Below are 15999 nucleotides of genomic sequence, written 5' to 3'. Positions count from 1 at the left end.
TTTTGTCTCTCCACACAGGTAAATGCCATAAGAAGTTTTTCTGTTTGCAGCAACTGGTTGGGATCTGCAAACACTCCCAGGAGGAAAGCAATCCATGAGGAGTGCCCAGCAGGGCCTGGAGAAGGAAAAGTCACAGGGAAAAATCAGTGGCACATCCCTCCACCAAAACCCAAAATCAATCTTACGGAGCTGGAAGGTTTTGGAGTAGATCTGACTATTAAAAAAATAAAACAAAAACTACCAACATGCCATATCTAACTCAGTTATTTGGGCCCTAAATTGTTGCTATTTTCACTAATCCCTTGTGTTTTTAGGATTAAAAAGCCTGGACTACAGTTTGTGATTGTTACTCAGGATGAGGTGCTTTTATAAGGCTCAGTCTGAAAGGGCATTACAAATCAAAAAGGCTGAATTTTATTCTTTGCCTCTGTCAGAGGTCCCAATAACAGGGTTATTCTGCACTCACTCTACCAAATGGACACAGAAGGAATTTCAGCTGTCCACTTGTGAATGATTGATTACTCTCTGTGGTTTCTAATTTTTTCCTGAGTAAATATTTCAAGTCCTGGTCTTGATGTTGTAAAATAAATCATGATATAATTAGACCTTGCCAGTGTTTCAGAAGGAAAAAAGAGCATGGATTTATTATTTCTGATAAGCAGCCTTGTAACAAGAGAAACATGAGCCGGACAAACAAATTTACAGTTTCTATGCATGCATTTCATTCCAGATTAAAATGGCTAAACCCAGAATTTAAACCTGATCTACTTGAGTCTGGAAGATAAGCAGGCTTATCTGGCACAGGATCATGGAGCAGGACTGTTCCTTTGGAAGGCAGCTGCTTTCAGCCTGTCAAACACATCCAGCCCATCAGTGCAGCATCCTATCCACTGCCAATGGTTAGAAATTGCTTTATTTTACATACAAGTGCAATTTATAGAGCCAGAGTTTGGAACTCAAGACAGGATTTGTGTTGTGAGCTGCCCGGTTTCTGGCTGCCAAGCTGGAAAGCTCCTTGCAGAGGATGGGAATCAGGGGCTGAGGTTCACTCAAGCTCCAGAGCGAGATTGCCATGACAGGTTGGACACAAAGTGTGCAGCAGAAGGGAAAACCATTTAATGGTTTGTGATAATTCTGTGTGTTTGGAGTGGGCAGTGCAATTTCCCTGGAACCTCAGCACTGTGCAGCTCCAGCTTTCCCTCCTCTCCTTGGGCACATCCAGTGCACAAATAGGAGCTGGCCTCAGTCAGCTGCAGAAGCAAAAAATTGCAATTTGGAAGGGTTGACAGAGCTCAGACAATTTTGATTTTTCCCAAGCAGGAGCATGAAGGCTTGGTCCTGAATTCATCCTCAGATTCAAGAGGCAGATAACATTTATCATGGATACTTTCCTGGAAAATCTGGGTCTTATTATATATATATATATAATATATATATACTATATATATATATATATATATATATATATATATATATATTATAATATATAATTACTATATATACAATTATATACATAATTATATATATTTATATATAATATATATAATATATATTATATATAATCTGATATATTATATAATATATATAATATATTATATTATATATATCATAATTATATATAATCTTATATATATAATATATATTATGTATATAATATTATATACTATAATAACAATAGTAATTAATATTATTACAACAACAATTAATAATAATAACAATAAATTATAATAATAATAATAATAATACAGCTCTTTGCCCCCTCACCAGCCAGAACATTCCTGTGCCTGGCAGCAACCATGATGCAGACCCACTAAATGTCCCAGCCATCTGAATTTACTGTGAGAAATGGGAAATTTCGGTGGATCCCTAATGATTTCTCTCAGGAGGGTGTAAAAGGCAGATTCCTGACCAACTGGCATCACACATCTCTTGCTATTTCAGTGCCAGGGCTCTGCTCTGCCTGGGTGAGCTGCACAGAGCACAATGTCCAGGCTCTCCCTGCATTTCTGCTCCCCAGCACCTTTTTAACCAGCAGCTCCTGATCTGGGAGAATCCATGGGGAATAGCAGAAAGCAAAGATAGCTGCAGCTTGCAGGAGCTGGGGTCCATGCTCTGGACAGCAGGCAGTCCCTCAAGGTGGGTTATTTTCAGCTTTCCAGTCTTTTAAATGATTTTCTCTTTTGAGAAGTTCTGAATTATACAGCAGTACCTTTTTTAGCAATGGAAAAACTCCTTTTAACCACTCTGCTGCCTAATCTCATTGCAGGTGTAGCATTCAGGAATGAAAGGGTCTGAAATTACTTTAAACTCATCAGGAGACTCTCTGGGCAAAGCTGTTTCAAACATCAGATACCAACCTGAGCCACAGACTCTGAACAATAGACTGTGCTAAGCAGATATGGAAAAGAGACTTAATTTCAAATTACCTCATTTAAAAAGACACTTCCCATAATCACCAGACTAATCCTTCAGGGACTCACCTCAGTTAAATCATGTCATCTACCTAGTGTGGTTCCTGCTGTAATTTATTCCCTGCTCATTTTGAAGGGATCATTAGCCCAGCTCTGTGAGGTTTTTACTAACTACTATTGATGCTTCAAGAGGGGAAGGGATGGGAAAAATCAGGGGTGTGCACATATGAAATAAAGTGTTTGACCAAATCCACATTTCTGCAGTAAACACTCCAGAGTTCTGGCTCAGGTTGCATCCAGTTTGAAAATGAACATACTTACAAATAACCTTTCACAAAAATAGAGGGAAAAGAAGAAAATCCCCAACCACTCTTACTTTGAATGCAATTAACTATCAAGATCCATGCAATCGTGTGCTGGGGGACTGAAATTCATTCACAGTGGGTTGAAAACACAACCCAAGGAGGACGGTGATGGTGAGGAGCTTCACGAGACACCCTTGCTCAGAGAGCTCCTCTCTGAATGCCCAATTTCTGAAAAATTCCTGCTCATCCCAGGCTTCTAAAACCCTAATCATCTCTGAAACTGGTGGCTGGCTTCCATATTCAAATGGCTCCCCAAAATATCAATTCAATTCTCTTCTGTTTGCCTCAAATCTTCCTGTTTTGGCCAAAACTGCCAATTTCAGAGCACTGATGTCGTGATTGGCATCCCCTAAAGCACAAAGAGAATTACTCTGCTGATGGTCAGACTGCTGCAGTTCTGAATTACCAGGCTGTTATGACTCACTGTGGGTACATAATTAGTTAATTAAACTTTCTATGCAATTTATCTACACAAATGTTAAAGCCGAAATTCTGATTGCCCTGTGAATGGCTTAAAACTCAGCTTAGCATTAAACAGAAAACAAAGGTAAATGACACAGCATCTGAATGGCCAGTAATGCTAGGAAATAAAAGTTTACTGTGTGGAAAAGGAATTTTAGAAGGAGATCTTGTCTTAGAAAGCTACTGACTCTTCAAGGATGTTATAAAAAGATTTGGTACAAGCCACTGCTAAGCAATTTAGTTTTGTAGAAAAGCCACAGTGAATTGCCAGGGTTCATGTAATGGTCAATGGGAGATTAAAATAATGAAATTTTGACCCCACAAGATATTTTAAACCATATGATTGGGATAAAGCCATCCCATTATCTGGTTCAAAATCTGATCCTCCTGAGGAAGGCAGCTGAAAACATTTCAGAGGGTGCATCAGATGCTGTCAATAAAGACCTCAGTGGCTGTGGTGAAAACTCCAGAGGGCAGAAATCCATCCCTTGGGCTTTGCAACAAGTCAAAATAAAATACTGAGGGGGACACTGAGACTCCTCCATGCATGGAAGGATGGGAAAGAGATGGAGATCCCTAATGAATCCCAGAATGACTTCCTGAGAACTTGACATCTTATAAAAGCACTGGAACCCACGAGGATGAGGATGTTTAGCAGCAAGCAGCAACAAAAGCATGCAGGATAAATAATAAATGCCCCATCCTACAAGCAATCAGACACTCAGAAGTTTCCTTTTCCCTTGTGGGAGCCATTAAAATCATCAAAAATTCCAAATGGCCTTGCCCAAAAGAGAATTTTGCAGCCATGTCTGCCACAGAGACCAGTCCTACAGACTGTGGAGGGCTCCCAAGGTGGGACACAGAAATTTTCCTGCCAGGATCAGTTTTTAGGAACACAAAAAGCTTCATGGTGGATGACTCTGAGGCCCATAATACTCAGCACAGTTTTTCCTGCTGAGTGAAGACTCCTTCTACAGAGTCCCATTAAAAAGGAAATCTTTGTCCCAAACTGATGACTTTTATCCAAGGAAATCAGACTTTTAATAACAAAAAAAAAGAGTTTTTATGACAACAGGTTTCTGGTTCACTTATTGAGTAAAGACTCCTTCTACAGAGAGTCCCCTTAAAAAGAAAATCCTTGTCCCAAACTGATGATTTTTTTTCCCATGGAAATCAGACTTTTAATAACAAAACAAAAGAGGTTTTATGGCAACAAATTTCTGCTTCACAGCCCAGGCTACTCAAATGCTAGAGGAAAAGGACTTCTCCAAAATCCCACCTTTACCCTCAGTGTCTGTGAGAGAAAACAGAACTGTGGTTACTGAGGAAAGGGAATTTCCTGACAAACCCCAGAACTATTTCTGCTCTCTTGAAAGAGACAGTCTGGGACATCACCCCATCCTTCTTTATTTCCCTGCTCTGTCAGCAAAGCCCCAGGGTTCCCCCTGCCCCACTAATGGCTTTGCATTTCAGACCAGGCTCATCCCCTCACTCCACAATGGACAGAAAATCTTCCTTTCCAGTGCACACACCAAGTCTGCAGCCAGCAGCATTGATCATTCCATTATCACTCTGTTATACTTAATTTCCTCTTCATCTTTGCAGTCAAACTCCATCCCAGACCCCATCAATAGTGCTGGCAACACCCTGATGGATTACCCTGGCTCTGGCACGCTGCAGGTACCCTGCAAAAATTGCTTTTGTGTTGCCCCAGCACCACTGAGCTCTCCTAAACTGTTCAGAGCAGAAAATTTCCAAGAGCACTGGGATTGTTTTAGACACTCTGATGTGACTTTGCAGCAGGCATTGAACTGGTGCTCCAGGCAGTTTGACAAAGCAGCAGAACTGTGCCAGTTTGGGCACTCTGACAGGAGCAAAGAGCAGCTTTAGGAGCCACCTGGGCAGCTCCTCAGTGCCAGGGGATCCTGGGAACCCCAGGGATTTCCAGGGCTCCCCACTCTGAATAAATGAAGGCAGAAAAATTAAACTTGAAAGTTTTGTGAGATGAAGCAGCTCTGTCATCCTCTGAGAGCAAAGGAGTTTTTGGGGGAGGAATGTCCCAAGAGTTCCTCCCTGTGGGAGCAGTGATTTCCTGCAGAAAAGCTGCCATTGGCTCTGGTTTAAAGGATAAAAACCCCTTTTCCTTCTCCTTTCCAGATCCAGCCAAACCAGCAGCACTTGCCTGATCCACAGCCCAAAAAAGGGTCCCACTGGCCCCAGAAATTACAATACTGAACACTGTGGACATTTGGGATTATAAGAAATGCCAATTAAAAAATTAAGTAAATCTCATCTGCTCATTTTTTCTGTTCACAGCCAGGATGTTCTCAGGAACCTGATTTCAGAGTTTATCTGAGTGCAAACTGCATTAAGAGCAGCCCATGGCAGAGCAGCTCTGCAGGGCAGAAGCACAACCTGTGACCTTCCTTCCCTTGCTCTGGGAGGTTTTTGTCCCCTCACATTTGGCTGAGCTGGCTCAACTATTCACATTATTCACATCATTGAAAATACAACAATACCCCATGAAATGAACGACACTCACTGAGATGTTTAAGGCAAAAAAGAGCTCGTTTATTTCTTGATTTGGATATTTATAGAATTCCAAAAGTGACCACGGACTGGAGGATGAAATTGCTACTTCTCCAACCACACTGGTCAAACCAACAGTTCATTAATTCTCTCCTCCTCCAGAAAGGAATGCAAACCCATCATTATTTACATGAACAGTGTGTGAGAAACTTCATTACAGATAAGTAAACATCAGAAGGCTGAGAAGGGCTTTAGAAGAGCAGGGTGACACGCTGCACAGCTCTGTTATTGTCCCTTTTCATGGACAGCTTTCCTTGCTGGCTTCCACACTGCCCATTTGTTTTGCAGATTTCTCCTCTGTCCATCTCCAATTGGTGCCTTGCTCCTGCTTTTGTAGAGTTGGAACTGGAAGGACACATTTCAAATTTCCAGGAGAAAAGAAAATTTCAAGTGCCCTTCATTTCAGTCTGAGATCTGTAGCTGGAAATTCCGGGGTGATTTGCCAAACTTCTTTTAACTCAATAACAGAGGGGAAAAAATCTTAATGGAGCAGGCACTGAGAATAATTACCCATTCTCCTCCACACATGAACTATTTATAATCAAATCATCCAGCTTTGTCTAGGCAAAGCAGCAGAAATGCCAATGGATTCTAGAAGAGATATTCATGAAATGTCACCCTTTAAATTTTCATCTAATTCTGGGTAGATTGTTAGCATTCAAGAGATTAGACCTACCTAAGCTTAACTTAACTGCTCATCCAGAAGGAAGCAAGAAGTAAAAGAAAGGAACATTTTAATATCGTGCATAAAAAAAAAAAAAAGAAAAAAACCCCCAAAAGTAATAAAACAAAAGTAATAAAAGAAGTAAAACAAAACAAAAAGTAATAAAAAACAAAACAAAAAGTAATAAAATTAATAATTAATAAATTATTACTAAAAATAAATAATAATTTTTAAATCATAAAAATTTTATTAATAAATAATAAATTTAAGAATGTATTATTTATTAAAATAAATAATTAATTTTTCTTTGTGTAAAGAAATGAGGACTTCAGGAACCAAATTGTGCATGTTAAACTGAGACAACAGCAGTCATTCAAACAAAAATGTATAATCCTTAGAGCAGAGAAGCTCTTTACATAGAATGATTTAACACCACGCTCATACAGCAGTAACCAATAGAAGACAGAAGGATAATTAATAAGAGAACAGCACAATTTTCAGCCGAAATGTAGAAATAGCGAAAATCTTTAATTGCTGGGCCGGTCCGTGGACTGCCGGGGCTGGCCTCAGGACTACATTTCCCACAATGCCGCGGTGCGGGCGCTCTCGCGAGAGCTGGCGGAAGCGGCGGGGCGCGGCCCGGAAGTGCAGCCGCCGCCGGAGCCACCATGGCCGAGACCGACCCCAAGAGCGTCCAGGACCTGACGGCCGTGGTGAGGCCCGGGCCGGGCTGCGGAGAGCCGGGGAAGGAGGGAGAACCCGCTTCTGGATGGCGCTTGGAGCAGCTGCTCCGCGGGAGGTGTCGCTGGGCGTGGCAGGGGGTGGAAGGAGAGGGGGCCCTCATCACAACCCGGTCTGTGACGCCAGAATCCCCCTGTGGTTAACAGGGCCATGGAGATTAACGGGGCCACGGACGTTCACAGGGCCACGGACATTACCAGGGCCATGGACGTTAACAGGGCCATGGAGGTGCTGTCCTGACTTTGGTCCTGGCTGGGGAGGCGGCCGGGTTCTAGATCTTACAAATGTTTCCTGTAACACCTCGTTATACATGTATTTAAGCAGCACTTTTACTTCTAGGTATAACTGTACTGCAGGGGTTTGAGTTTAGCAGTGAAAGATCAATGTAGTTGTTACATGAGATCGGGTAACAGCCTCTGAAGGAAACAAACTATTTCTTTTTTATCCCTTTCTATTAGGTGCAGACATTGCTCCAGCAAATGCAGGACAAGTTTCAAACCATGTCTGACCAAATAATTGGAAGAAATATCCTTTTCTAAACTCATATGGGGGCAGCATTACAAGTGTCACCAAATCTGGTTGGCCAGTGGGGTTTGTAAGAGAAATTTGAAGCGGCCATAAGTGTTTGCTCAAAGCTGTAAGGATAAAAACAATGAAACCAAGGGAGTTTTAGACACTTGTAGGGGAATGTTATCATTTGGGGCTGGGAAAGGAGGGACCAGAGGAGGCTCCAGGGTGAGCAGAGGATGGAGCAGCTCTGCTGGAGGAAAGGCTGGCACAGCTGGGATTGTTCACCTGGAAACGTGAAACTTCAGGGTGGTTTAATTGTGGCCTGAAGGGAAAGGTGAAATGGGACTGTTTATAGGAGCCTGGAGTGACAGGAGGAGGGGAATGGGCTCGGATTGAGGAGAGCAGGCTGAGATGGGATTTTGGGAATCAGGAATTGCCCTGGTGAGTGTGCTGAGAGCCTGGCACGGCTGTGCCCGACTCTAACAGTGCCCAGGGCTGGGCTGGGGGGCTCTGAGGTGCCTGCTGAGGCTGCTGTCCCTGTCTCTGAGCTGTCCCTGTCCCTGAGCTGTCCCTGTTGTCCCTTGACCCCCGGGCAGTCGATGACATGAGCTGCCGCATCGATGACCTGGAGCGCAACATCGCCGACCTCATGATGCAGGCGGGCGTGGAGGAGCTCGAGGGGGAGAACAAGACCCCGGCTTCCAACAAGGGCTAAAGTAAATCCTGGCTTTGGAGCAGACCCCTGGGCCTTTGGAATTGCTGGCTGGGACACACAGAGGGAGCTGCTCCTTGGTTTGGGGGCTGCTCTGGGTGATTGTGCTGGAGAGAGAGAGAGAGAGTGATAAAGAGAAAGAGAGCAGGGCCAGGGAGGGGAATGGAGCACCAGGAGCTGCTGAGGAGGCTCAGCCTCAAGAAAAGGGGGCTCAGGGGGACTCTGCACAACTCCTGAGAGGAGGGGACAGCTGGGGGGGTTAGGGATCTGCTCCCAGGGAGCAACAGGAGGAGAAGCAAAGCCCTGGGAGTTTGGAATTACTGGCTGTGACACAGAGGGAGCTGCTCCTTGGTTTGGGGGCTGCTCTGGGTGATTGTGATGGAGAGAGAGAGAGAGAGAGAGAGAGAGAGAGCATGGCTAGGGTAGGGAATGGAGCACCAGGAGCTGCTGAGGGGGCTCAGCCTGGAGAAAAGGAGGCTCAGGGGGGACCTTGTGGCTCTTCACAACTCCTGCCAGGAGGGGACAGCTAGAGGGTTAGGGATCTGCTCCCAGGCAACAACAGGAGGAGAGGGAACAGCCCCAGGTTGGGCCAGGCAGGCTCAGGGTGGACACCAGCAGGGATTTCCCCATGGAAAAGGCACTCAGGCTTTGGAGCAACTGCCCAGGTGGAGCCCCAGGGGCTGCTGAGGAGTCCTTCAGCTGCAAATTCCTCCTGAGTGCCATCTGGGAGCTTGCAGGGAGCAGTGACTCTCTCCCAGCTGCCAAGCTGCAGGTGCTGGCTGTGTGGGAGGGCACCCAGGCATGAGGCAATCCATGTCCCTGGGCACTGCTCCCTGGAGGAATGCAATTCACCTGCCAGTAAATCTCTATTGTATTATATATTCTATTATATTATATATTCTTCTTATTCTTTCTGATTGCCCCCTTGCCCCAGTATTACAGTGGGCCTGTGTTTGGAACAGATATGTTCTTGCTTGTTAAGATGTCTATTTTTGTGTTACCTTGTTAGAAACACAAATTATTACTGGTTTTGTTGCCCTCAGTGTCATTTCCATTAGTCTGAACCCCAGAAATGAAAATCTCTGCTGAGCATCATTCTCTTAATTCCCAGTAATGTCTTTTCTTACTATTTTTCCCCAACAGGTTGCCAACAACTCAAGATAAGTCATGGAAGATTATTTTTTCTTTTTTTTCTACAAATCCTTGGAATTAAAAAATGGCTTTTTGCAACTCCAGTGTGTGAAAGCATTTTTATATTGTTACAGAGCTTGCATTCCTAATGTACATTGTATAGTTGGGGTAGGGTAGTTTCTATTTTGATTTTGTGTACTGTAATTTCACTTTTTGAATTCTTGTAACGAGGATCACTTGGTTGTGTTATTAAAACACAGATCTTATGGATCTCAACTCCTGAGTGTATTTTTTTGTGGAGTCACTTTTTTCTCTTTCCTGTACTTTTGTAGATGTTTCATGTTTGATAGCTCAGCATTTAGTGACTCCCTCCAAATGGGAACCTTGCCTTGTGAGTTTGTGAAGCACAAGATTGAAACTTAATTCATTGCATTAATTGTAGGTCTGAGCATCAGGCACTCACTAGTTGAGGATTGTGTTGTCTTTCATCCATGTAATAAAGGAAACGAGAGGCACTGAACATCAAAACCATCTCTCCTACTGCTGGTGTTCCTGGAGCATCAAGGGGATGCAGATGGGCCATGAGAGACACCTGGGCAGACAAGGAGCTGCTCACAGAGCAATCTCACCGTGGGACTGAAGGTTTCTAACATGTCCTCTGGCATGACCTTTGATCCATAACTGGCTGGAAGGCGTTGGGATTGATGGACAGGGGTTGTGGCAATGTCTGTGTGGGGTTTTCAGTGGCAATCACTGCCCTGTTGGACACAAGTTTGCTAGCAAAGCAGTGATACGTGAACAAAAAATGAGAGAATCCAGGTAGATTTTTAAAGCCTTGCTTCTCTCAGAATAGCAACTTCAGAATATTTGCTTGTTTTTGTTTGCTTTTCTAATCATGCCCACATCTTTGGGCCTGGAGTGTGTATTTATTACATTTTGGCCGTGGAAGGTGTGTTTGGGAGGGTTTAAACTGTGTCACTTGTGAAGAAAAATGATCAATGTCAGCCATTCCTGACAATCATTGCAATGCTCCTCCAGCTTCAAATGCAAATTTCAGCAAGCACTAGTGGCAGGCAGCAGTTGCACCACACTTCAGCTGCTCCTTAAATGCCACCAAATTAGCACTTGAGTGCTGTGAAGGCAATATGACAGGTCATTTTTCCAAACTCACTGTAATAAAAGCTCATAAAAACGGGGGAGTTTTGTGAACATGAGAAATGTATCAATATTGACTTGTAATACCAGCCTTAGGTCCTTTGTAATGTCATTTCAAAAAAAAAAAAATCTAATAAACGGTTATGTGGTAACAAATGGTCAGCTCGTGTGTGTTACAGCACAATCTAGCATAAATATATCATTAGATGGGAGATTATATTTAGTTGTGAGTTATAAAAAGACTTTAGCACAGCTGCTGCTCACAGGAAAGTCCAAAAATCCAGGTGTGCTCTGTATAATAAAAAGGTGATGATTCGTGCCCTGTCAGATCTGGCCTTTAGCAGCTAATCAGAATACAGGAAAAGTATTAATTAGAAATAGTAAGAGTAATAAATTACAATTCTAATTAATTATTAATTAGAATATAGGGAAGCATATTCAAGTGGATAATAATTTTTTATGATGTTTATACATGTACATTCTCATATATATATATATATATATGATGTATAATGTTATAAGTTCTCATCTGGCTGTGTTCCTCCATGGCCATTGCTGAATTTGCCTGCACCCTGTACAGCAGCAGTAACCCTGCTTTCCTCAAGTTTATCCTGGCAGAATAAATTCCAGGAAAATCATTTCAGCTTTAAGAAGCAGCTGTATTTTTCCAGTCACTGGAAAGATTCCAGCCATTGTTCAGTTGGGGTATTTTTCCCTCATAAATGTAACACTTGACTGATTTTAGCTGCTTTTCCCTGCACCTACTCTGGGTTTCCATTGCCATCCTCTCCCAGCCCTGCTTCTCTTCCCCTCTGAGCCTTCAGAGCCCCACTTCAGCTGTAGTTGTTTGTCTTGGTTTGGACAGACAGGTGTCTGCTAAGGAAGGCAGGAGCCTCCCCTGAAATGGAAAATGCAAACCTCTCCCTCCAAATTGTTATAATTTTGAAATTAAGGGGCTCTCAGGCAAAGATATGGGAGCAGGAATAACAGTTCTTTATTAGGAAAAATTAAAAATACAGTAATACAAAACAACACTGGCAGAGTCAGAGCAGGCCCTGTCCCCCTGTGTGTCAGGGGGTGGCACAGCCCCATCCCATGGGGGCTCAGCCCTCCTGCAGTGCCAGCTGTGGTTCTGCTGGAGCAGGGATCCTGCACAAGGGGGGAGTTTTCCTCTGAAGGTCCAGTGGAAGAGGCAGCTGCTCCTCTGGGAATCCAGTGGAAAAGGCTGTTCTGGCGTCCCAAACCTCAGATTGTATCCAGGTAGGAATGCTTGGCTCCTCCCCTGGGCGCAGCATCTCCCCATGGGATGATGGAATTGGATCAGCCATGCAGGGACACTCACTGGCCATGGAGAGAAGATAATTAATAATTAATGGCCCATGGACAGCAGAGACCTCCTGGAGGGAGGATTGGTGTGGGAGAGATAAAGAAAAACTGCCCAATGAACAGAGATAACAGCCCTACCTCTGACAGATGGCAGTAGAACACACACCCCTGGCCACATCGTGCATTTCCAACCTAAGACAAGGCCCTTTCAAAGATCTGCATTAGGAGCAGCAAACAGAATCAGTGTTTTTCTATGACAGAAATTAAGAGTGACCTAATGCAAGTCTTCAGCCACAGATTGTGCAGGCAATCTTTAACAGCAGGGCTGGGTTTGAATTAAGACCTGAGAAATAAGTTAAATATCACAGGAGCTGTGTGGCCTGTGTATTTTTACCTGGGCAACACAAATAAATTTGACATTGCTGTTTCAACTCTTCTGGTTTCCTAATTCCTGTCTTTATAGCAGGAATGTTACTCTGCACAGAGGAACAGCATTCTAATAAAAGCATATTTTAAACACTTCTGCCTACTGATAAATGATCCAGAGCTGTGATATCCTTAAGAGGATTTTTCATTTAATCTCTGCCCTAAAGACAATGTACAGTAAATAAGACTGCAGCTTTCAGCCAGCAGCATCTGGTGCAGGCACTAAATGAGGCTGGAGAGAGCCAGTGACACAGTGACCTGTGACACTCACCCCAGGCAGGAGCCAGCTTGGGAGCCTCCCTTCCCACAGGATGAGCCCAGCTCCCTCAGGGCCAGGCAGGTGTCACTGTGCTCTCATCTCATTGCAGGGGTTCCATGCTGTTGTCCCCTTATCACAAAAGTTTCATACTTTTGGCTCTTCTTGGTGTTTCTCGTGGGCAGCTCTCAGAGCACTGCCTCTTTCTTCCTCACAAAGCAGCCACTGACTCCAGTTCCCTTCTCAACCAGCCACCCACTCTTTTATTGCACTCTTCTTCTCATTGGGTACAGCTGTGGCCTGTTAAAGTCAGGCCTGTCCCTAATCTTTGATAATTGGCCCAGCTGCAACTCCTTAGGGGTGAGATTAATTTCTAAACCATCTTTATTTTCTTACATTCTATCCCCCCACATCACTGCCTGCTGTGGGACAGAGGAATTGTTGGGCTCCATCCTGCCACTCTGGTTTTGGCAGGGGGCCTTTGTGCCAGCTGATATTTCCTGTCCTCCTTTAAACTGACTCTCTTAACACCCCCAGGAAAATGCCCTTGGTTCCCCTCCTTGATGCCTTGGGAAGGCTGAGCTAGAAGAGAGGCTGGGCAGAGCTAAAGAGTAAAGCAGGAACTTATTAAAGGATCTCCTCAATGGATCCACCTTGGGCAGCACAAGAGCCCAGCCAGGGCTGCACCCAAGGTGAACCAAAATGGTCCCAAAACAAACCCAAGATGGACCCAAATGGTCCCAAAACGAACCCAAGATGGACCAAAATGGTCCCAAAATGCACCCAAGGTGAACCAAAATGGTCCCAAAATGCCCGAGCGCTCCTGGGGTCTCTCCCTGGGATCAGTTCTGCTCCATTTGCATCTTGCAGTTCATTGTCCCATTCCAGCTTTAGCCCCTGCAGTCCCATCCTTGTTTTTCTCTCTCAGCCCACGATGTTTGTGCTCCTGGGCTGAGATTTGGATCATTTGTCCTTGGTGCCCAGCTGGAGCAGGAATTGTTTTGTGTCCCTGCTCTGTGCACAGAGCTCAGCATCCCCTGATGTGAACCCAGACCCACACACTGAAGCAGCACAGAATCTCAAAAATTAAAAAAAAAAGATAAACCTGAGGCATCATCCTCAGGGAATTGGGTTGCCAGAGGTTCCTGTGGAATTGTAGATGTCACCTGCCTGTCCTCCAAATCCTGGGCAAGTGCTGGAGTCACTCACTGGCCCTTCCTCCAGAGCTCAGAGCTCGTGGAATTCAGTCCTTCACACTGTAAATACATTTGGCACTGCCCTCCAAAGGGAAATAATGTCAATTCTATAATTTGGCTGGCAAGCAGCTGTGACCACGGCCAGAGCCTCTGTCCAGCATTTCTCCGACATTAAACCTGAAGTCTGCACTTCTCCTGGAGGTGTCCACACGGAATTATTTAATGAAAATCTTCTCTTTTCCCGACTTTCTAGCAGAGAGTGCCTTCTAGTGGCACAGGCACTGCGAGGAGCAGCACTGCTCAGATGAATCACTCAGGCACCTTTAATGTGGGGCTCAGAGGCTGGGGCTGTAAGGAGCCACATCCTGCTGAGCTCTGGGGATTGCACTGAGGATGGTTTACAGTTCAGAAAATCAAGAGCGTGCACAAATCACTTCCTGGGCTTTAAGCCTCGCTCTTTTGAAAAGATCTAATGCTTGCTGAGATAGTTTTTCCTCACTCTGATGTAGAGTTAATGAAATTAAATTAGGAAAATAAAGAATGAGAATAGACACTTTACCTCTCACAAACATTCTGAAATCAGAAAGGTTTACCAGGAATTGCCTCTCTGAAAAATGTGCATGTGATAATAGAAGTGCTCTTTTACACTGTTTTGCTATGAGCTGACATTTTTGTTTATGAAGTTCTTGTAGTTAGATACAGATATAAACACAGATACATACACCTGCAGCTTACAGATCTGTGCAACGTGCAATCCTTGCTCGAGAGATTCAATCCTGGCGGAATTAACAGCTGGAGAAGTGATGGAGTTAATTTCTCCAGAACTGCAGGTGTGCATGTGACAAATGTGATTTGTGACCCTTTTGTGTGCAAAGGAAGGATCTCATCCTGCCCCCTGCATCCCCTGGAGCTCAGCTCAGACGCCCGCAGTGCTGCACAGCCCCTCTGTGTGCAGCATTTCTGTCACATGTGGGGTCACAAATGGCCCAAGTGCCACCTGTGGCACAGGAACAGCCTCGTCCCAGCTGGGTCCTGCCAGCATCTCCAGCTCCAAGTGTTCCCCCTGCACGGCTCCTCCAGTTTTACCTTTTCCTCCTCAGACCAAATCCTTCATCTCTCAGAATATGAATTTCCCAGGGAATGAAGCTTTCTGATTGCATTTGTTTCTCTTACAGAAGTGTTTTCTTTTGAGGAGGAGCAGCAGGTCCCTGTCTCTTTGTTTCCTGAAGGGCAGGATGAGGTGAATGGCTGAAGGAGTGGGGAAGACAACCCCATCACCTTTTCCTGTTTATCCACAGTCCCTTTATGTCCCAGAGCTCTTCCCAGAGTCCCAGAATCCCAGGATGGTGTGGGTTGAAGGGACCTCAAAGCTCATCCCAACCCTGCCATGGGTTTCCCATCCCAACACCTTCCATTATCCCAGGGTGCTCCAAGCCCTTGTCCAACCTGCCCCTGAAGATTCTTGCTCTTCCAAACATGAAATTTATGGAGCCCTGTGTTCTTCCAGAGTAACAAAACAACAAACTGAATGGAAATTTCTACTGTCTTTACACATTTGTAGCCTCGTCAATCCAGAGTGTTTAAGAAAATCCTGCTCCACCCCCTTGGAAGCACTGAACAAAGTCACTGCTTCACACATCACACAAAATTAAAAACAAATTCATTGAACCCGAGGCATATTTAAAAACCAGGAGGCTTTTCATGCCATAAGTTATTTTAAAACATCTTTGAAACTACTCTACAGGCTGAAGTTAAACAATTAAAATGCATAATCACATTTAAAAAGCAGCACCAAAAATGTAAGTCATCTTGTCACAGAGGCTGCTCCAGCGTGGTTTGATTATTTAATGTTATGCTCCAAAACCAATTTATACCCTATACCCTTGATCTCTGTTTCAATTTCAGGATGTTAATGCATGCACCATTGCTGTATTAGCTGATAGGGCAGAACAAATACTTGAGAAAAAAGTCATGATTAGAATTTGAAATCTCTCTCAGCCATGTTTAATCCCCAAACATTCTCACCTCACTGGCTTTTCCTGCTACTTTTGCCCA

At 44.1% G+C, this 15999-nt stretch overlaps 1 protein-coding gene across 1 annotated transcript; it reads left to right on the top strand.

Annotated features, from left to right (window-relative positions):
* The first annotated feature begins 7121 nt into the window (after positions 1 to 7121).
* On the top strand, positions 7122 to 10897 carry HSBP1 (heat shock factor binding protein 1). The gene is made up of 4 exons (XM_066557634.1): positions 7122 to 7204; positions 7691 to 7757; positions 8339 to 8458; positions 9598 to 10897. The coding sequence occupies exons 1-3, from the start codon at positions 7160 to 7162 to the stop codon at positions 8455 to 8457; spliced, it is 231 nt and encodes a 76-aa protein (XP_066413731.1). The 5' UTR covers positions 7122 to 7159; the 3' UTR covers position 8458; positions 9598 to 10897.
* Positions 10898 to 15999: the final 5102 nt, after the last annotated feature.

Source organism: Molothrus aeneus, chromosome 11 (genome assembly GCF_037042795.1).
Source record: "Molothrus aeneus isolate 106 chromosome 11, BPBGC_Maene_1.0, whole genome shotgun sequence".
NCBI classification, from domain to species: domain Eukaryota; kingdom Metazoa; phylum Chordata; class Aves; order Passeriformes; family Icteridae; genus Molothrus; species Molothrus aeneus.
This window is presented reverse-complemented; position numbering and strand designations above follow the sequence as displayed.